The 21,537-nt window shown below is 49.1% G+C and overlaps 1 protein-coding gene across 9 annotated transcripts in view; it reads right to left on the bottom strand.

Annotated features, from left to right (window-relative positions):
• The window catches only part of Dop1b (DOP1 leucine zipper like protein B), a 106,779-nt gene that overhangs the window by 79,838 nt on the left and 5,404 nt on the right, over positions 1–21,537 (bottom strand). For all 9 annotated transcript variants that reach the window (XM_036203373.1, XM_036203374.1, XM_036203375.1 and 6 more), the window contains exons 4-5: positions 2,066–2,247; positions 1,248–1,418 (exon numbers count right to left, since the gene is read on the bottom strand). In XM_036203373.1, the coding sequence (XP_036059266.1) occupies positions 1,248–1,418; positions 2,066–2,247 (353 nt within the window). The remainder of the gene's footprint in view (positions 1–1,247; positions 1,419–2,065; positions 2,248–21,537) is intronic.

Here is a 21,537-nt window from a genome sequence, read left to right as displayed (position 1 = left end):
CACACTAACCCTCTAGTAGGCTTGTCCAATCCAAGTATAGATGCAAATGAAATGCAGCCTGGGCCACTGTCACTGGCTACCATACTCCAAGCTACTCCATTCCAGGTTTTCTGGAGCTTAGGGGAACACTCCAAGTATGGCTGGGATTCACTTCCTGAGTCTACAAGGGGCCCCAGGTACCGCCCCAATGCATGCCAGGGTGATGTGGCTGAGGCCTGGGAACAGCAAGGCAAGAGGGGCCGGTGCCAGCACATGGGGTGTGCACAGGCACAGTCAGCAGCCATGACAGACAGACCAGAACATGGGCCCTAGCACCAGAAGCTAACCATTGCACCATCTCTCAGCACAGTCAATGTAGACAGCAATTCTTTAAGATGCTTAGAAGAAATTTAGAAAGGGCTTTGTGCACACCACAAACTTTCTCCAGCTTCTGAGCGTCACCAGAACCCTGTGAGAAACTGAAGTGCTTTAAGGACTTCTTCAGGTCCTGCTGAAAGCCGGGAAGAGATTCTGCTCGGGTCCAATGTGGCAGCACACACCTATGATCCTAGCACTTGGGAAGTAGGGAACTGAGGCAGGAGGATTGCAGTTAGATACCAGTTGGGGCTACATAATGTAGCAAAACCTCTGTATCAAAAAAAGTAATAAAAGGAAGGGCCAGGGGACCCTGCTCTGCACACTACGGATTCATCTCTCTAAGTCCCGCCTGTTGAAGCACCAGGCTTTGCCTGATTATTTAGACATTGGAAGGGCAGTTCTGGATTCTGAACCACGTGGATTCTACTCCCAGTTTCTTGCTCCCTGTGGCGGCACTGGGAACCCTGCCCATCTTCCCTCTCCCACCTGTGAATGGAGGTAGCCATGAAGGGATGCATCCTCCACCTGTGACAATGTGGACAACTCCCTAACGGACAGGATATAATGGGTGCCCTGCACGAGAGCACTACTCTTAACAACTAGGCCTCTTCTCAAGGTCAGAGTCTCATATACTCTCTCTAGCCTTCGACTTCCCTCTAGTAAAGTGCCACCGGGAGCTTCTCGGGAGCGTGGGGACTCTGTTAAGTGGTGAGCAGAGAAATGTGAGCTAATCCTGCCTTCTCTGCACCTTCCTGCCCCATCATGTGTGTGTGTGTGTGTGTGTGTGTGTGTGTGTGTGTTGTTGTTGTTGTTGTTGTTGTTGTTTCTGCAGTGGGAGGTCCCAGACCCGGACAGGTAAAGCCAGCATCCCAGACATGCTGTCCACCAACCTGTCATAGATCTCGGAGCCCTCTTCCAGGCCAGGTAGCAGGCCCACGAGGAAGGCCTGGAGACTGGGCAGGAGCAGCTTTTGCAGCGGGAGGAAGTACTTCTCGTACAGGCCCAGCAGCACAGGCCGCACGGACATGGCGGCGTAGGCCAGCAGGGGAAACAGGCCGCAGCTTTGAGGAAGATAAGAAGAGCAGTCAGACACCTTGTCACAAATCGCAGGGGTCAGCTGCAGAGGGGAGGTTTGGGGTTTGCTTTTGTTTACTTTCGGTGGCTGGGGATGAAACCCAGGGCCCTGCCCAGGCAAAGGCCGAGCTCCACCCTAGCCCCAGAGGGGAACTGTAAGGAGCAAGCAGAGCCATTTAACTGGTGATAGATGCATGTTGGACATGAGGTCATCACATGACACCATTAAGTCAAAGGCAGGCAGCGAAGCTATATGCACATTCCGCTCCCTACACATAACCCATGGAGCCTGGATGTAGGTCTTTCTGAAGGTGACCCGTCTCCTGGTCGTGGCTGGATGACCAGATACTGTGTGGTTTTCTCCCCTATGCATATTTTGCTTATCATTTTCCTTTAAAAATTTTTTTGAGGTAGGATTTCATGCAGCTAAGAGTGACCTTGAACTGCTCTTCCTGCCCTCACCTCCCCAGTGCTGGAATTAGGAGCATGCACCACTTCACCTGGCTTGTCAGAGCTGGAGGCAAGCACTCTACCCACTGAGTGACACCCCAGCCCTTGATAGCCATCTTCCACCTGTGAACTGGAACACTCTTGACCTGGTGATGACAGTCCTGGAGCGGGAAGTGGCTGTTACCTGTACAAGAACAAGTCCTTGGCCAGCCATTTGGTCCCCACAATCTTAAAGATGATCTCGTAGGTCTCAAGGGCTTTGAGGTGCACACCACTGGGCAGGGCGGGATGCAAACACTGCGCTAGCCTCTTGCTGATAAGGAGTCTTCGCGGCAGCAGGGAATACTTGAGGTTGCTCTGGAGAGCCTGGGAGACGAGAAAGACAACGGAGATAAGTGGCAGCTGTGCCATCCACAGAGGGAGGCTGCTCTGTGGAGGCCGGAACTCAGCACGGGCTGAGAGACAGACACACGGAGAGGGGTCACGGGGACTGTGTGTGGAGGTGCCACAGAGACGCACAAGCCAGGCCACTGCTGGAAGGGAGGCAGACTGCTTGGGGACACCGTGGTACCCAAAGACAGATGAGGGCTAGATGCACCTACATCCCAGGAGGCCAGCGGTCCCACAGAAATGAAGGAGGATACTGGGCTGTAACCAGCATAGACAACATTGTCTCCCCATGAGGAGTCTGTTGTGTGCATGGAAGCCCTGGCTGTTTGCTTAGGGAGAGTTTTGGGTGGAGCTCATACAAGGGGGAAGGGCAATTTCTGGCACAGTCCATTAGGGACTGTGCTGAGAACATCTGAGTTCCATAGGAAGAACACACTGCAACCCCACTAAGATGGGCACAACAGTGCCCCCAAGCAAGTGGACACAGAACCCAGGACAAGGGTTCTTCATACAGTAGTTTCCAGAGCTGGGGATACAGCTCACAGCGAGGGTATTTGCTTGATGTGTGCAAGGCCCTGAATACTGAAAGCAAACAAGAAAATCTGCTCTTCCTAAGATCCAGAAGCAGAGGCAGAGTACCATGGCTGGGAGATTTCCGGAGACTCTGTCTTATAATACCATCGCTACGGTCTATCGACCCACACCTCAGGTTATTTGCACACACATACCGGTATTGAGAGCATACAGGGTAAACTCCAGGTTTCCTGAGAACACTCAAAGGCCTCCAGAGCATGGCTGTAGTCTGCTAGGCCTACCTCATTTCCACTTTCTTTTTCTTTGTGTGTATGTATTTGCACATGTGTGGAGGTCAAAGATCAGCACTGGGTGTTTTCCTCAATAATTTTCTACCTTTAAAAAACTATTTACTTAGTGTGTGTGAGGTCACAAGACAACTTGTCGGAAGTAGTTCTCTTCGTCCACCACGTGGGCTCCAGGGACATCAAATTCAGGCTGCCAGCCCTCCGCCTTATTTCCTGAGATGGCGCTCTCACTGAATCTGGAGCCTGCTGATTCACTAGGCCGGCTGGCCAGCCAGGCCCTGGATCACCCATGTCCACCTCCCTGGCACGAGGATTACATGTGCGCATTGCTGTGCCCGCTTATTTATATGGGTTTGGGAGACTGCCCCCAGGACCTCATGTTTGCACTGCAAGCCCTTTACCAACAGAACCACCTCAGCATCCTGTTACTCACTTCTTAACGCCCAGCTCCACGTCTGGTCACAACGCAGAGCAGTCTTTGCTTTCTGCCTACACTTTGCAGCGAGCCACCCCCACTCCCCAACCCCACCCCCGCCCCATCTACCTTGCTCACTCTTTCCCATGTGTGACTTGGCTCAGGCCTCCTCTGAGGGAGGCAGCAGAGTCCCCAGACAGGGCACTTCCTGCTGAAACTCTGGGCAAGGACTATCTCGTCCGCCTCTGCAGTCCTCAGCATCCCAGCTGTACTTGACACCAAGCAGGTGGTCTGGGACCCTTGCTGCACCAGCCATGCCCCAGCCCTGAGGCAGGATGCTGGCCATGGGCCATGTGCCCTGGGAGCCATGACAGTTTCTACTATAAACAGACTGCTTCCATCTCTAAAACAACCCAGGTTAGGTGAGAGGTGAAGGAAAGAAGAGAAGGAAAATATTTTTCATCAGAAGTCTGTAATCTACATGACCTCTCAAATTTAATACAACTGCATCTTTAAGAAAAGATAGATAAACTGGAGATTATCAAGACATCTTTTTTTTTTCTTTGTTTGTTTTGTCTTTGTTTTTTGAGATAGGGTCTCACCGTGTAGCCTTGGCTGTGGAACTCACTCTGTAGACTATCAAGAAGGATTTTAGAGGGCTGGGGCTAGGGCTCAGCTGGTAGAGTGTTTGCCTAGCATGCATGGGGTCCTGGGTTCAATCCCCAGCAATGTGCAAACCAGGCATGGTAACATACTCAGGTGGTAGGACAGATCAAGATAATCCTAGACTACACAGAGTTCAAGGCCAGTTCAAGGCCAGCCTGGGATACACGAGATCCTATCTCCAGGGGAGAAAAGTATCTTAAGGCATGACTTAAGAAGGGTCTAACACTGTAAAAGGAAGAGAAGTCCAGCAAAACAAAAATAAAAACAAAAACAAACAAATAAACAAAAAAACCAACTGTGTGTCTATGTGAAAACAGAAAAGAACTGAGGCAGCCATTTAAGTCACAAGCTGTGACAGAGGCCGGGAATGATGGCCGGGAACCACGGACGGATGAAGGAGATAGCAAACAGATGTGGGCACTGAGCGGGACACAGCACATTTTATGTGGGACTTTTCAAACACACAGAAGAACAGGCAGACATGGCAGGTGGCTGTCACCCTGCTTGGCAGATCAACGGATGGCCAGCCCTAAAGACTCACACTTAGACGTTCTCTGGGACTAGTGGCCGACTGAACAGCAGTGACTCCTCAGGGGAGGAGCTGTCCTCACTGTCTCCCTGTTTCTGACAACATGGTTTCTCTGGTCAAGGCCACACCGAGTCTCAGGTGTGTTCAGTGTGTTCCAAGGACTGCTGTCTGTGGTATCACCGAGGTGCTCTGCACCAATGTGGACAACTGGGATTCATGAGCATGTGCACAGAACAGGATGGCCATGTAATGTATGAAAACCAATAAGGTCAATAGAATTATCTGAGTCCTTTCTAGTACAGGCTCCAAAAGCCAACTTGAAGATCTTCAGGCACTCACTCCTGACTTTAGGGCCATGATCCATGACCCGAGGAAGCCACTCCCGGTGTAGGACCCTGCACATCACCAGCTGAAAGAGGAAGAAGCCACACTGAGGAACCACTAGGATTTGGGGGCCTGTTTCATTGCTGACCTTCCCTATCTTGACTGATGTACCTCTTCTAATAGGTCCTCCTTATCCACAAGGGCCTGAGACACCCGTGGATGCCTGAGACCATACGACAGTATCAAGCTGTGTATACCATATTTTCCTATACATACACCATCCAGATAGCAATCACCTGACAAATTAGGCACTGTAAAAAGCAAACAACAAAGCTGGATGGTGCTGGCGCACACCTTTAATCCCAGCATTCGGAAGGCAGAAGCAGGAGGATCTCTGTAGCTGAAGTTTTCTCAGGTCCTGCTCAGCCCCACAGATCCCACAGCTGCTTATAAAATAATCAATCAGAAGCTTATATTAATTAAAACTTCTCGGCCATTAGCTCAGGCCTACCACTGACTAGCTCTTACATTTAAACTCAACTCATTTCTGTTAATCTATATGTTGCCACGTTTTTCATGGCTTTACCTGTGTGTTGTTACATGTTGCTCCCTGAATAGTGAGCTGGCATCTCCTGACTCAGCCTTCCTCTTCCCAAAATTCTCCTTGTCTGTTTATCCCTCCTATACTTCCTGCCTGACTACTGGCCAATCAGCTTTTTATTTATCAACCAATCAGAGCAACACATTCACAGCACACAGAACATCCCACAGCAGATCTCCGTGAGACTGAGGCTAGCCTGATCTACAAAGCAAGTTCCAGGGCAGCCTGGGCTACACAAAGAAACCCTGTCTCAAAAAACAAACAGCTGGTCAGGTGGTGGTAGTGCATGCCTTTAATCCCAGCACTCAGGAGGCAGAGCCAGGCGGATCTCTGTGACTTTGAGGCTGGTCTGGTCTACAGAGTGAGCTCCAGGAAAGGTGCAAAGCCACACAGAGAAACCCTGTCTTGAAAAACAAACAAACAAACAAACAAACAAACAAACAAAAACTACCACCACCGCCACCAAAAATAAACCACACACACACACACACACACACACACACACACACACACCTGATAGCAATGTAATAGCACCATGTAAAATAAGTATGGTAAAATGTCTTTGGTGGTGTGCTCACACTTCCTGTGACGAGGTCATTAATAGCTTTTCCCGCTGATGCAGTAAGCCAGGCCAAGTCAAACTGAACAGGTATATTGAGGAAAGCAACTCACAGGCAGGTTCACTTGTCTCAGAGAACGAGGCCAGAGAAGTCCTGTGCCTGAACTAAGGAAGGAGATTTTAAAGACTGTAGGCCCGAGGGGTGATGGCATGTCTGCCACAAGCTGGGTTTGTGCCCAGGTATGGTCAAAGGCCGAGCACTTAGGTGGGGACTTGGGCAGCTGGCATCATCAGGGGAGGAAGTTGCAACAGTCGTCAGGAATTCGGAACTGGGCTTTCTGGCACCTTTCCTTTGTTCGAAACTCTCTGAGAGGGCCAGCTTTGGAGATTGGGGGGTGTGGGGGAATGGGGCTTTCTGGACCATGCGGGGAGAGCCAGAGGCCTGTAACAGTAGCAGAGTCCTGTGTGGTGAATGAAGATGTGACCCAGGCATAGCGAGTCAGGGTGAGGGTCACTCCAACATGGCACCGTGACATCCCCACAGCCAGCAAGCTGGATCAAGGACAGTCCACATGCTGAAGATACTTAACATCATCAAACTATATACCTGAAAAGGGTGAGGGTGGATTCAGGCTGTGCCTGCCTCCTGTCTCAGCTACTTTGTGGGCTGATGTGGGAAGACTGCTGGAGCCCAGAAGCTTGAGGCTTTGAAGACAGCCTGCACAACACAGCAACACTCTGTCTCAGAAGTGTAAAATGTTCACGTTTATATTATGTCATGACGATTTTAAAATGGAAAGATTCTGTACTTCAGCCTCTTGCCAGCTGAGGTTTTGGAAACAGGGTCTTGCTATGTAGTGCAGAGCTGGTCTCAAACACAAAGTACTTCTCTGGCCTCAGTTTCCCAAGGCTTTGAAAACAGCCTGAGTGACAGAAAGAAGGTTAGAATGGCGACTTCTATACTGTGTATGTGTTATGACAATTAAGAAGGAAGATACCCCATGTCTCACAGCAACAGAGGAGGTGGGGGCTAAGAGCTGTCTTGACAGTTATTTTTGACACCAGATGCTAAGCATGTGCCACTGTGCTTAGCTAGCCGTCACCACTCTCTGCCAATAACGTGCTTCAACGCCCACCGCACATGTGTCTGACATCACGACCCGTCAAACCTGGCTGAAAAAAACGTGAAGACACAAAGTATGTGGGAATTAAAAAGGAAGCTCTAGCCACAGAGTTAACTCTTGGGCTATCTTCCTACCTCCCATGCAGCAGGATGAGGCAATACCCTGCCTGCACATCCCATCTTAGAGACTTTGCCTCCACACTAACACAGGGTCATTTGGGAAGAGCTAGCCTCTTTTCCCAGTCCTTACCCCCTGTCCTCATCCCTCACACATGCTGGCATCCCGGCCCAGGTGGGGAGGGCCAACCACTGTGCTGCTGTTTCCAGCCCCTGTAAGAATGCTGCTGTGGAATAGACTTCTCAGTGAGAAGGCCTTAGAAATACTCCCAGAGCAGGTCAGAGTGGTGTAGAATATTCCTTTGTGTTTGGTCTAATAAGGAAGCTGACTGGCCAATAGCGGGACAGGATAAGCTTGGGGGAAAGCCAAATAGAGAATGCTGGGAAGAAGAAGTAGAGTCAGAGGAGCTGCCAGCAGACACAGAGAGAAGCAAGATGGGCATGCTGTACAGAGAAAAGGTACCAAACCACATGGCAAAGCAAAGATAAGAAATATGGGTTAATTTAAATGTAAGAGTTAGCTAGTAACAAGCCTTAGCTATTGGCCAAGAATTTATTATTTATGTTAAGTCTCTCAGTGGCTATTAGTGTCAGGCTGCGGAGACACAGAAAAACTCTGCCTACAAATGGCGCCCAAACATCTAGTACCTACATCCACATAAGACCTGAGAAAGCTTAAGGTTCTAAACACACAAAAATAGAGCCAAATGTGGTTTCCTAGTCTTGCATCTCTCATGCCAGCTGCAGCACAGAGACACATATCCTGGCCGCTGCTAGCATGCCATGAGCTAAGCCGCATGGAGGGTTCCAGCAGTCTCTCACACTACAGAGGCATCTCCCAGCTGCTGCCTACCGACTTGAGCTGCCAGCATGAGCTCCGCCAACTCACTTCATAGAAGGTTTGGGGTTTTGCTCATGCAGACAGCAAAGATTACAGATACACAGTAAAGACAGATACAGGCAGAAAAAAAAAACAAAAAACCTTTAAAATGGGATATAGTGTGTTTAAAAATGTACAAAGCTTGGGAGAGAAAAGAAAAAAGTTATAGACAGTCATAAAAAAGAAATACAGTTTTAAAAATAATAAAGTCCTTAAAAAGGGGGTAAAGTAATATAAAGGGAAAAAGCCATGTAAAGATGGGAAATACACAGAGTCTGGATCCTATATGTTATTGAGTTGTCTTTGAATATTTTGGCTGCTAAGACACACTGAATTATAAAAGCTGCTTGATTAAACTACTCTATCTAATTTTAAAATGTCTTGACTTCAAATGGAAGTCAAAAGATATGTTACTTTGGGGAAGAAGTTCTGCTTAGGGTATTACATTTATGCAGCTCATTTTAAAATGTAGTATATAATTAAGAAATACAGATAAATAGTCATCTATAATAGTCAAACTTATAGTCATGTTAGGTATGTTTTCAAGGTTATACACAGATATATTTAGATAGATAGATGGTCTTTAAACACTTCAAAGACCTACAGAATAGGGCATTTAATATGTTTAATAACCTAGGGCTTTTAATGACAGTGAGATACGTCTGCTCCTGGCAGCACTGATCTACTTCAGAGAGGATGAGGGGCATCGAAGAACTCCATATGGATTTTTTGTTTTCTTTTTCTTTCCTTCCTTCTTTCTTTCTTTTTTTTTTTTTTTTTTTTCTGAGACAGGGTTTCTCTGTGTAGGGTTGGTGGCTGTCCTGGATCTTGCTCTGTAGATCAGGCTGGCCTCAAAGTCACAGAGATCCGCCTGGCTCTGCCTCCCAAGTGCTGGAATTAAAGGTGTGTGCCACCACCGCCTGTATCTGACAGAAATGTCTGTCAGATACACTAAGCCTGTAGGCCAAAGCTGGACTCCCCGATGTTACAGAAGAACCTAGGGTGACTGTCCAGACAGTCAGATGTCCCTGTCGTTAGGTAACATTTCACCCTTCTGGGGTCTTTGATGAAGCTGAAGACTAGACAGTCATAGCTAAAGTTTTCCTTAGTTATGATAAAAGGTAAATTAGATATAAAACTTTAGAGTCACAAAGATAAGATAAATAATAGAGTATTTTCTCTAAATATGCCAAATACAAATGGACTGTGGCTGCAGAGACACAGAGAAACTCCGCCTGCACAGTGGAGGTTTGTTTTCAGGAAACTGGAGGCCCAGACTGGTTGGTCATGAGCCTGACACACACAGTTCATGACAAAAGTCTACTAGTACAGGACAGACTCAGAGAGGCAGGCGAGCTGGCAGGGAAATCAGTCATGGTTTCCAAATCGTTTTCAGTCAGCTCCATGGAAAGGAAAAACAAGGATTAAACAGGAAATTAAGCTTCCCTATTCATTTCACTCAGGAGCTATATAATCCTGAAAGAATCCCTGAAAGTACAATTAGGGTATAATTACATATTCCTGACCTCATTGCATCCACAGACGCAGCAGACTGACCTTAAAACAAAGTACCAGGGCCGTAGGCGTAATGTCCCTAAGTAGTGTCTGCTCAGCGTGCAGAAGCCCTGGGTTGGATCCCTAGTCCCCAATAAGTAAATGAAACAAGAATAACATGTAAGTTTGAGAAAAAGAGCTGAATTACAACAGCCTAGCTTCATGACTAGAAGCCAAGAAAGACCTGTGTTCCACCCCCAGGGTTTCTCTGTGCCTCACTTTAGTTCCTTCTGACATAACACAGTCGGACAGCACAATCTTCTCCAAGATGCAACTGGATCTGGAAGTGTAGACCATGAGCTCACAAGGTGAGCTTAAAAGGGGGTAAGATAGCCAGGCAGTGGTGGCGCATGCCTTTAATCCCAGCACTCGGGAGGCAGAGCCAGGCAGATCTCTGTGAGTTCCGAGGCCAGCCTGGTCTACAGAGCAAGATCCAGGACAGCTACAAAGAGAAACCCTGTCTCGAACCCGCCCCCCCCCCCAAAAAAAAAGAAAGAAAGAAAATAAAAGGCTTGGGGGAGGGTAAAGTATGTTTTATGTTATGTGTATTTTAACCACTAATTAAAAAAAATAGTTTAAACATGTTTAAACTTAACAGTGTGAGCATGGGTTTGATTTTTTAAAAAGATTTATTTATTCATTATGTACACAGAAGAGGGCACCAGATCTCACCATGTGGTTGCTGGGAATTGAACTCAGGACCTCTGGAAGAGCAGTTGGTGCTCTTAACCTCTGAGCCATCTCTCCAGCCCTGGGTTTGATTTTAAAATGCTTTATTTAGCTAGTAAATGTATCCTCTTCAAATTTCCAGAAGTGGGGAGGTAGGAGTGTGGGAGTGGGAGGTGGTTCAGTGGGGAAAAGTATCCACTGTACAAGGGTGAGGACCTGGGCGCGGCACAATCCAAACTGCCCTTGCAAGGGACACATGCCATCTATAGGAAATGTAAGCAAGCCGGTTTAACATACGCCTCCTGTCAAGCCAATGAGGCACAACAACCATCTAGTACAATACTCTACGCCTTCCTCTGGAAGTCTGTAACCTTTATGAGGATGCCTGTTTTACAAAGCAACAACCATGCCGTAGATGTCACAGTGAGTCAGGCTGGCCAGGTGTATCAAGCTTCAGTGCTCAGTTACACCTTTGCCAAGGGACACCAACAATGCCCTTTAGACCAAACGGGACGGGAACAGATATTGAGTAACAACAAATTGGCCAGGACTTCCCACATTAAGTCACACTGCGGACTGACAGCAGGAAGTGTCATGCCTCACTTGAGATGACAGTGACATGGGACACACTGGAGAAATGGGTTTCCTGCCTTCCCTGAGAGCCACAGCTGGAGTCGGGACCCCCAGCAAGACTGGCCAGTGTTTAACTAGGGGGGACACTGCTCAGCTTCTGGGCAAACAAGAAGCTTCCTTCTCTAAAGGTTTCAGGCTGAACAGCACCGACCTGCATTTGAACTCTAACCCAGCAAGCCCGGATGAGTCAGCTCTCCATGCAGCTCCCAACACCCACCTACCTGGCACAGGACAGAAACCTGTGTAGGTTAATTCAACTGTTCGTCCCCTGTAGAGAGGTACATTAGAAAGCTAAGGTTTTCTTTTTAAAACTTCTTAAGCCAGGGATGGTGGCATATGCCATTAGTTCCAGCACTCAGGAGACAGAGGCAAGTGGATCCCTGAGTTCAAGGCTAGCCTGGTCTACATAGCAAGTTCCAAGACAGCCAGGGTCTTACCGAGTAACCTTGTCTCAAAAAACCAAACCCAATGTTTGTTTGTGTTTGTGTGTGTGTGTGTGTGTGTGTATGATAGATGAATAAATAAAATTAAGTCAGATGCAGGGGCTCAGGCCTATAATCCTAGCATTTTCAAGGCAGAGGCAGGAGGTTGTAATTCAAGGTCATTTGTTCTTGCTAGTATCAGCCAGTGCTTTCTGGGCTGCTACTGGGGTGGTGAGTAGCAGCAGGCTGATGATTTGGACTAGGAGAGTCACAAAGGCACAGGCAGGAAGGTGAAGGGACCTGACTGTTGCAGGGCAGGCCCAGAGGCCAAGTGCAGCCAGCAGGCGGTGGACAGGTGCAGACAGCATGTTATCATTCAGCCAGAGTGGGCTCTGTCAAGAGGAAATGCCCGGAAAAGAGCTCAGGAAGCCACCGTAAGGCTAAGAGTCTGCACCTAACCTGGCGGGCTGGGTCTGAGTCAGGGATCCTCCCCTCATTGGCTGCCAGCCTGTCACAGGCTACCTGAGTGCCCCAAGGCTGTATTCTCACACAGAAAATGTGCTGCCACCTACTCACTGGCCGGTCATGTAGGTTAAACACTGAAAGGAGCTGAGACACACAGCATCCACCCCACTTCTGCAGTGCCTTAACATGTAGTGTGCAGACATGCATACACACATGCAACCTGCACATGCATACACATACTTCTGCATGTGTACATGCACACACAGGTGCCCTCTACGTATGCACACACTCCACACATGTATACCTGTGTGTATTATACATGTATTCCTTCCCTGTGTGTGTGTCTCATGTGTGTGTGTGTGTGTGTGTGTGTGTGTGTGTGTGTGTGTGTGTAAGATTCCTTCCCTGTGTGTGTGGCTCACACATGTGTGTGGAACCTCAGGCTAATGTCAGGGGTTTCCTCAGTCACCTTCCACCCTATCTACTGGGACAAGGTCTCTCACTGAATTCGGAGCTCACAGATTCAGCTGGACGGGCTGAGCAGCAGGCTCGGGGCCATTTGTGTCCCCACCTCCTCAGCCCAGGGTTACAGGCATTTATTGTTTCACATGGGTTCTAGGGATCTCAGCTCAGGTCCTCAACAGCAAGCCTTTATAGCCAGAGCCACCCTCTCCCACCTTTTAGGAGTCCTTAACTTCTCCCTGGAGCCCCAGCCCCAGCAACACCTCTCCTTCACTGTTCCCCTTCGGGCAGCACAGTGGGGCTCTACGCTCAGCCCCATTCTGCACCTTTCAAGGACACACAAACACTTCCACTGTCAATTGTCAAATGTGTCTGCGTGGCCACAGGGCAACCAGGAGCCAGCTCGGATGAGGTTAAAAGATAGACCTGGTTGGGACACATTTGGCTTTATGGACACAGACTATCCAGCCATATGATTTTAAATAAAGAAAACAAAATGTAACTTATAAAACCAAAAATCCAGGGCAGCCCCCCCCCCCGTGGGGGGGCATTCAGAAATACCTGGAAACATTTATGACATTTTCTATTTGGGGGCAGAGGAGGGATGAGGCTATGCTGGCATGTAGTGGTCAAGAGGCCAGGACGCTAACAAACATCTCACAGTGCACAGAACAGCACCCACCTCCATCCCAGATGCCCCTGAACCGTGGCCGAGACACTCCCATACAGAGGAGCAGGGTTCCATCTCTGGCTTACAAATATAAAGAACAACATAACAAAAATAGCTCACTCTCAATGGGACAACAAAAGCAAACATGTTTGTTCCTTTTCTATCTGCCTAGCAGAGGAAATCCCTTTCAGAAGCTGGCCTGCAGCCTTCCTCCCACGTCTCAGGGGTCCCACAAATCACAAGGCCACATCTAAAGTAAACTGCGTCATGGAAAATGAAATCAGCAGGATTAAATCTGAGAACCAGAGCATCACGCCTCCAGCTACCTCAGAGCTCACTCCCACGTGATCTCTCCACATAACAGGGGTCTTTTTAACGAGAGAGAGAGAAGGGACTGGCTACTGGGTGGGCAGCCACATGCCTGCCTCACATTCAGAAGTAAGGAGTCTGAACTGAACCCAGTTGCTCCCTCTGAGCATGCTCGGTGCTCCTGCCTCCTGGCAACCCAATTAGACTATCTGCCAGCATGCCAAGGCACTGAGACGTCTAGCTGGGGAGTCACCAGAAGCAAGGATCTTTCACTTGCATAAAAAGTAACACTTTTGTATCATTCATATACACACATTTTAATGGCTTATTTTATTTAAAAAAAATAGCATATATGTGTCCATGTGTGGGTATGTACATGTGAGTGCAGGTGATTTCGAGGCCCAGAGACATTGGCTCCTCTGGAGTTGGAGTGACAGGCAGTTGTGAGCTGCCTGGTGTGAGTGCCAGGGACTGAACAAGAACAGCAAGTACTCTCAATGCTGAGCCACCGCTCCAGCCCAACACTTCACATATTGATCAGCTAGTGAAATGACGCACACAGTAACTAAGGGACAAATTGATTCTTAATGACACAAGCAACAGAGGGTGGGCCCGGGTGAGGCAGTGAGAGACACCAGAGGCCCTTCCTTCCCTCAGGATCACCACCTAATGAGATCACCGCCCATTCTCCCACAGTAAAGGCTTGTTGGGCCATTCGTTCAGCCAGGGGACATTTTTCAGTGTGCCTGGAAGATGTGAGTGGAAGGAACATGGACCATTAAAATTTAACAAACGTGTTGGGGCTGGAGAAATGCCCAGTGGCTAAGAACTTGTTCTGTTTTACAGAGGACCTGAGTTCTGCTCCCAGCATCCCTGCTGGGCAGCTCATTACTGCTGGTAACTTGAGCTCCAAGGGATCCGACACTTCTCTGGAGCCACCTGCACTTACACGCATGTACGAGCGGGTGCACACATGTGTGCACATAAGCAGGACTGAGAGAGCTATGTAGAAACTATCCACTGGCTTTTCCCTCCCTTCACTTTATCCTGGGAACATTCTCCTCTAGACTACTGGTCTACCTCATCTGAAGGCCACATAAGCCATTCTACTGTAACATCATGACTGACTTCAAGGTGCTCCCTAACTGACACAGTTACTTCCCACTATTTGTTACCATACCCAAGAATAAAGGCCCTTACAATTGCCTTTGTGTTTTATGTCCATGGGATTAAAATACACTTATAGTGGCCCATGTTAACATTCTAACTGTTTATCATGTGAAAAATGCAAATGAACTTTTACTCTATTCCCTCTGAATAGTGGCTCAAGTCTGCTCACACCAAGGGTTGAGGACAGGGAAGGGCAGTAGCTCTCACACATGAGCAGGATGTAGAATGGTGCACCCCCTCCCTACCCAGCCCCCCACCCCCACCCTACCCCCACCCCCAGCAAACTGCTTGTGGCCTCTACAGACATTAAACATGCAGCCAGAGAGGTGGTTCAGCAGTTAAGAGCACTTGCTGCACAATCCTGAGGACCAGGGTCTGGAGCTCAGCACCCCCATTAATGAGCCTGTGACTCCATGGGATCCTAGCCTGCTTCTGACCTCCACTCAAGCACAGGTACATGCACACACACAAATAAGTAAGTAAATAATAAATAAATCTTTAACAAATTAAAACAGGGGCTGAAGAGATGGTTCAGTGGTTAAGAACACTGGCTGCTTTTCCCAAGAACCCAGGTTCAGTTCCCAGGATCCACATGGTAGGTCACAACTCTGTGACTCCAGTTTCAGGGGCTTCTCACATAGACACACAAATAAATCATTTAAAAATAAAAACACATACCCACTGGAAGAAAGTCAACCGTCTTCAACAGGAAATAGATCTACAAACGGTATACCCATGGACCTTCCTATCTGCAGCTTCCTTAGCCTTCAGGAGAGCTTTGCTAACTGCAAGAGGCCAGAGCAGAAGGATAAGGGGTATGTCCCTCTATACAAAGTTTAGAGTAGCTCACTTTTAGGACCGTTTTAGGTAGCCCAGGCTAACCTTGCGCTCACTATGTAGTTGGAGGCTGTCTCCTGCATCTAGCACCCAGCTGCTGGGACTACAAGCCTTTTCCACCACACCTAGCTCTGTTTACACAAAACTTTTTAAAATGCAAATTCCTTTACAGTGACAGAGAGGAAAGAGACAGTTGTCTGGTGATGTGGATAGGAGGGAACTTCTGGAGGTGACAGACACCCACTCTTGATGGTGGTGATGGTCTCATAGGGCTGCATGCATGTCAAACCCCATAGAATCCCACTGAAGATGTGTGGGGCTGGTGTTGTGGCTCAGTGGTAGAGTCTCTGTGAGGACCTGGGTTTGCAGAACTGTGTTCAGGCTACCATGTGTCAATACATCTTGGCTGGAGGTATGGGGACTCCTAAGAAGGACAGAAAAGAAAGCCTATAATGGATTCAAATACCAGCTTGCAGGTTGGTGTTCACGTCCGAACAGTTGCCTGGACTGAAAGGCAGCCAAGTTTAACTCGCCCTTCTGTTTCAGTCTGATTAGGCTACTTTTACAAAATACTACACACAAAATACATTTCAAACATGAATGTACTTCCCACAGTACCAGAGGCCGTGAGCAAGGGGTGGCTGACTCTACTCTTCCTGGCTGGCAGATTACTGCCTTCCGGCTGTGTCTTTGCATGGGATGCTTGGAGAGAGCAGACAAGCAGGGAGGTGTCTTTTTCCCCTCTTTCAAGGCCACAGTCCTATCCGGTAAGGGCCCATCCTATGACCTCATTTAACTTAAATTGCCTACTAGTAACACTTTCTCCAGAGTCACGTGGGGGTTGACTCTTCAACATACTGCTGCTGTCCATGTGGTGAGAGTTCAAGCTTCACTTTCTAGGCAGACCAATGAAACGGGTCACTATCTCTTTCCTGGACCCTGAACTCCATTCTGCTGGATGACACACTGCTGTTGTTTGGTTATTGGTTACAGAAGAGTTAACTGTCTGTGTGAACCTGGCTGACTTCCATCCCTCCAGCAGACTGGAAAGGATGAACTACAAACAAATTCGTTCACTCAAACACAAAATAAGTCAGCTATCCTGGTCCAGTGGGTATGTATTTTATTGGAAAGTGTAACCGACTCACTCCTCTGCAGACAGAAAGCTCTTCTCAAAAAACAGCCTCAACCTTGTCTTGTTTGAGAAGCTCACACTGGGCAGCTGAGTCAGCAATGCCCTTGGAGTCTCAGCAAGGGCCCAGCAATCTGGGATAAGGGCCATGATGTCATCTGAACCCCTGAACTGGGCACAACACGCCAGAATTCAGCAGCTGCTGCCACATGCTGGAACCAGGGGTTTGAGCTGACCACTATCAGTGGAGAACATCAGACGGTTACCAGCAAGTAGCTAAACCATAGCCCCAGACAGGGGTCACATGCCAGCAATGGACAAGAGACAGCCCCGGCATCTTATAGCTGGGAGGGACGTCGCATCACCCCCCTTCTCAGGGCCCAGGCAGCGGGAGTGAGGAGGACTAGCTTAGCTGCTCAGGGTTGGGAAGAGATGCTGAACACTGTGGGGATCCTCACACACATCTGTAGGACACCCCAGTGTTGCCCCTCCTTGAAGGAGTGGGTGCAGGGTGAAGCACTGTATCCAGGACTCAAGTCATCAGCAAGGCTGCCTGGAGAGCAGCGGAGCCTGCCCAGGACGTCCCCAGGGTCACCGGCACTCAGGCACTACACAGGCATGGGTCTCCCTCCACAAGGCTCCTGGGCAGTGAAAAGGTTTGAAGAAAGAACGCGTAGCCTCCATTGGTGAGGAAGCCCATCTGAGCTTCTGCGAGGAGGGAGCTTTTGAACTATGACATGGACAGACGTCTGGATTTCACTGTCAGAGCTACCAATCGCTGTCTCAAGTCCTAAGACCCAATACCTTCCGGCGGCCCTGCACATGGAAAGCCTTCGAAGGTAATTAGGACAGAGGGAGGCAGTGGGGTGCACCTTTCCAGGGAGTGTCACTGGTGTCCTTATGGGACCCGACAGAAGACGGGGAAAATGAAATGGGGGCATGGGAAGGAAAAGGAGCCCCCACCTCAGACGGAGAATTTTGACTAAGTTCACTGTGAAGGTGGCCTAACCAGGAATACTCTTCTTCTTCCATGGAGGCATCATACTTAATGCCAGAGTGTTCACAGCCTTGGATTAAACGTTACTCCTTTTCAAGGGTAAAACCCCAAACTTCCTGAGAATCTCACCAACAAAATTAGAGAGCTTGCTTCTGGCCAAACATGTCTTAACGCCTGTGTCTTACTATCGAAAGGATCCCTTGAACTCCTGCGACCTCAATCCTGTCCAACACACCTCAGGAACCACCCTCAGATCCCATTTCCTAAGAAGGAAAAGAAAAAGAACTCCTTAGAAACCCGTGGAACCCTCTAACTTCAAAATCCCACATGCGGCCATCGCCAAGACACCTGGACATAGCCTTCTCTTGAGAAGCTTGCCAACTCATTCATGGGTGCAAACTGTCTTCTTAAGCGCCCCTCTTGCTTTCTCTAATGCCCGGCTGAAATCACTTCAAAACTTTTTCTTAAGCCCTGCCCAGCTACACACACACACACACACACACACACACACACACACACACATACACACACACACCACATACACACACACACCACATACACACACACCACACACCACACACACACAGACTCATCCTGAAATTCTCTTCTGCCCTAAAGCCAGGAGTCCTGGCTTCCCCGGAGCAGAGGTCCCAGGAGAACTCTGGTTCCACTGTCTACAAAACTTAAAGAGAGGACAGTCAGGACATAGTGACGCCAGGGGCCATCCAGGCTGTGACATGGATGCCCTTTACCACCTCCACCACCTCTATCACTATCACTACCACCACGACCACCTCCTCCACCACCACTACCTCCTCCTCCTCCTCCTCCTCCTCCTCCTCCTCCTCCTCCTCGACCTCCACCTCCACCTCCACCTCCACCTCCACCACCACCTCCACCTCCACCTCCACCTCCACCTCCACCACCACCTCCACCTCCACCTCCACCTCCCCAGGACATCTGATGGTCTGTCAGGTGCTGCCACAGTTATTCGTTTTGCTAACCAATCCCTGTCCAGCAGCTGTCTTCCTGTCCAACTGCTCCTTTCCCTCTCTAGAAAAACCCTGTTGGCCCCCACAACTGAAGGACTTAATCCTCGGAGTCCCCCTTTTCTCTGTCTCTAAACCAGCAATACTTTACTGTGCCTCGGACAGCCTCCCTGCCCGCTCACTCAGGCCTCTGCTCAAATGCCATGTTAGCAGAAAGCCATCTCTGTCTAAAAACCGTCACCATTCCCCTCCCCCCACATCCCACATTGAATTTCCCCTCCTAGTGCTCAGGACTCGACGGCACACTGGTTGCTGTCCCACCAATAAAGCCTCATATTCCACGTGAACCGGGGTTCTGTGTTACTGCCACAGCCTGGCACCCAGATGTTCGGTCTACTGCGGCATCTGGCATCCTCTGCCAAACCTGCTCCAACAAATACGGCTCACAGAGTGACTTAAACTGTGTTCTGTAACGGAGAGTAGCTGAAGCCACTGTCCACTCACACTGGCTTCTCATGAGAGCTGATGATAATTGGCCCCCATGTCCCAGCTGCTTTGATAGTCTGCTGGCCTATGGTGTTCCCTAGACAGCACGGTGTACTTATCCATACATGCCTGTCTGTGTCCAAGTCCCCTCCTTTTTCCGCAGAACTGGGGCGGCGGGGGGGGGGGGGGGCGCTGAGCCCGGGGCCTAACACACAGTGGGCAAGTGTCCTACCATTAAGCCAGAGCCCTCTGGCCCTCTTTCTAATTTATCAGGTCAAAGTCTCACAAACTTGCCCAGCATGGCATCAGACTCTCTCTATAGTCCAGGCGGCCTTTAGACCTGCTGTCCTCCTGCCTCAGCCTCCTGAGTAGCTGGGATTACAAGCCTGAGCCACCAGGCCTGGCTCAAATGTCCCCTTTCTGTGATGGTGCTCACCTTTATTTCCATTCTTGGGAGGTAGAGGCAGGTGGACCTCTATGAGTTCGAAGGCAGCCTGGTTTCTATAGCAAGTTTTAGGCTAGCCAGGGATACATAGTGAGACTTTGTCTCAAAAAGACAAACAAACAAACAAAAAAACAAGAAAACATGCCCCTTTATCATAAGGATACCTAACACAGTGGGTTCCAGCCACCAATAATAACTCCACTTCAGCTCAATCAGCTCTGTAAAGAGCTTATTTATTTGCAGATACAGTTACGTTCTGAGGACCCAGAGTGAGGATTTTGATAAGTACAGTTGAACACACAGCAGCCACTAACGGCTACTTGATCTGAATGAGTTAGTTAATAGCTACTGGCAAAGAAATCACACTGGCCTCACCCGGGCAATGGAGTGGGGCTCCTTGGCCATGAGAAGGCACAACCCACCCTCCATACATAAACTGCATAGACTTCGGCAAGAAGACATAGGAAAAGACTAACAATAGCATAGCTCTGGGAGTCAGGCACGTGGGCTGAGCCTGTGCAGGGGTGTGGTCAGAGCTGGGTGTCAACTTACTTTACAAGTACCTTTTTATTTTATTCTATGCTGCAATACTGGGGATTGAACCTACACCTCACACGGTAGGCAAGAGATCCACCACAGAGCTGTCCTTGAAACCCTCCTCTTTTTATTTTGAGACAGGGTCTCACCTTGCTCAGGCTAGCCTTGAACTCCCTCTGTAGCCCAGTCAGGCTTTGTATTTGCCAGACTCCTTTCTCAGCCTCCCAATAGCAAGAATGGCAGGCCGGCACCACCAGGCCTGGGGTGTGGTACAGGTACTATACAATATGGCACAGCAAGTCCTTAACACATAGTGAGTTCTCAGTGAACATCAGTCACGGAAGGCAGAGCTGAGGATAGTCTTACTCTGGCACCCTTGTCCCACTGAAGTCTTGCAAATCCTTCAGGCTGGACGCTCTGACCCATTGCCTAATTACAGCAGCAGAGAACAAAGGGCTGGGGCTGCAGCTTAGCTGCCACACACCTTCAACCCCATCACCACAGACACGGATGCGCCATTGCGGGGGTGGGGGTGGAGGGTAGGCAGAGAGGCTAATTCCAGGCTGCCTGTGAAACATAGGACCTTGTTTTGGGTGGGGGTGGTGGAGGGGAGGGTGGTGGCGGTGATGTTAAGCAATACTGCCCAAACAACAGGGTGGGATAACTTGGGTAAAATCTGTAGAAGTAACCCTTTAAATCAAACCTTTATCCAGTACAATACCACAAACAGGGGTCTTGAGCTGCACTCAGTCCTTCCCAGAATGGAGGAATGACTCAGTTTCTACCATTTGCTGAGGACAGTCGGTGGAGATAGAAATGAGACAAGTCCAGTAGGATGATGGGACCTGCCACTCCAGCTCCATTCCACTCAGGGCTGCTACCTGGGCCTGGTGTGCTTACGGAGGAACCCTTCCACACCTCCATGGCCTGTCTCAGAATCTGCTCCCCCTTGCTGGGGTCACTCTCTTTTCCCACAACAACAGGACAAGCAACAACAGGAACAATCGCTACAGGTTGTGCTTAGGAATCAAGCCCTCCAAAGCACCCGAGACACTGTCCATCCAGCACCCATGGCGTCCCTGGACACCAGGACTATAGCAGGAAGAGAGGGGCCCCAGGGTGCCTTAGCTGCACCCACAGCCATAGATTAGCTCTCCAGGATTCTGTTCTCTCACCTGAAATGCATCTGAGAACGTCAGCCCTCTCCTGTAGGAGAGTCTGTTAAAGAAACACATTTCTTTCAGACTGCTATCCAAGCATTAGCTCTACTAGATGTGATGGTTAATACTGTCAACTGTGTGCGTTTCTACAGTAAGATAACTAAGGTGGGAAGACCCACCCTCCCTAAATGTAGGTGGTTCCACTCCTCAGGCTGAGGTCCTGGACTGAACGAGAAAGGGAACTGAGTTGGTGTTCATCTCTCTGCTTCTAAAATGCAGATGCCATGTGACCAG

Source organism: Onychomys torridus, chromosome 12 (genome assembly GCF_903995425.1).
Source record: "Onychomys torridus chromosome 12, mOncTor1.1, whole genome shotgun sequence".
In the NCBI taxonomy this organism is placed as follows: domain Eukaryota; kingdom Metazoa; phylum Chordata; class Mammalia; order Rodentia; family Cricetidae; genus Onychomys; species Onychomys torridus.
Note: the sequence above shows the minus strand (reverse complement) of the source record. Positions and strands in the feature narration are given on the sequence as shown.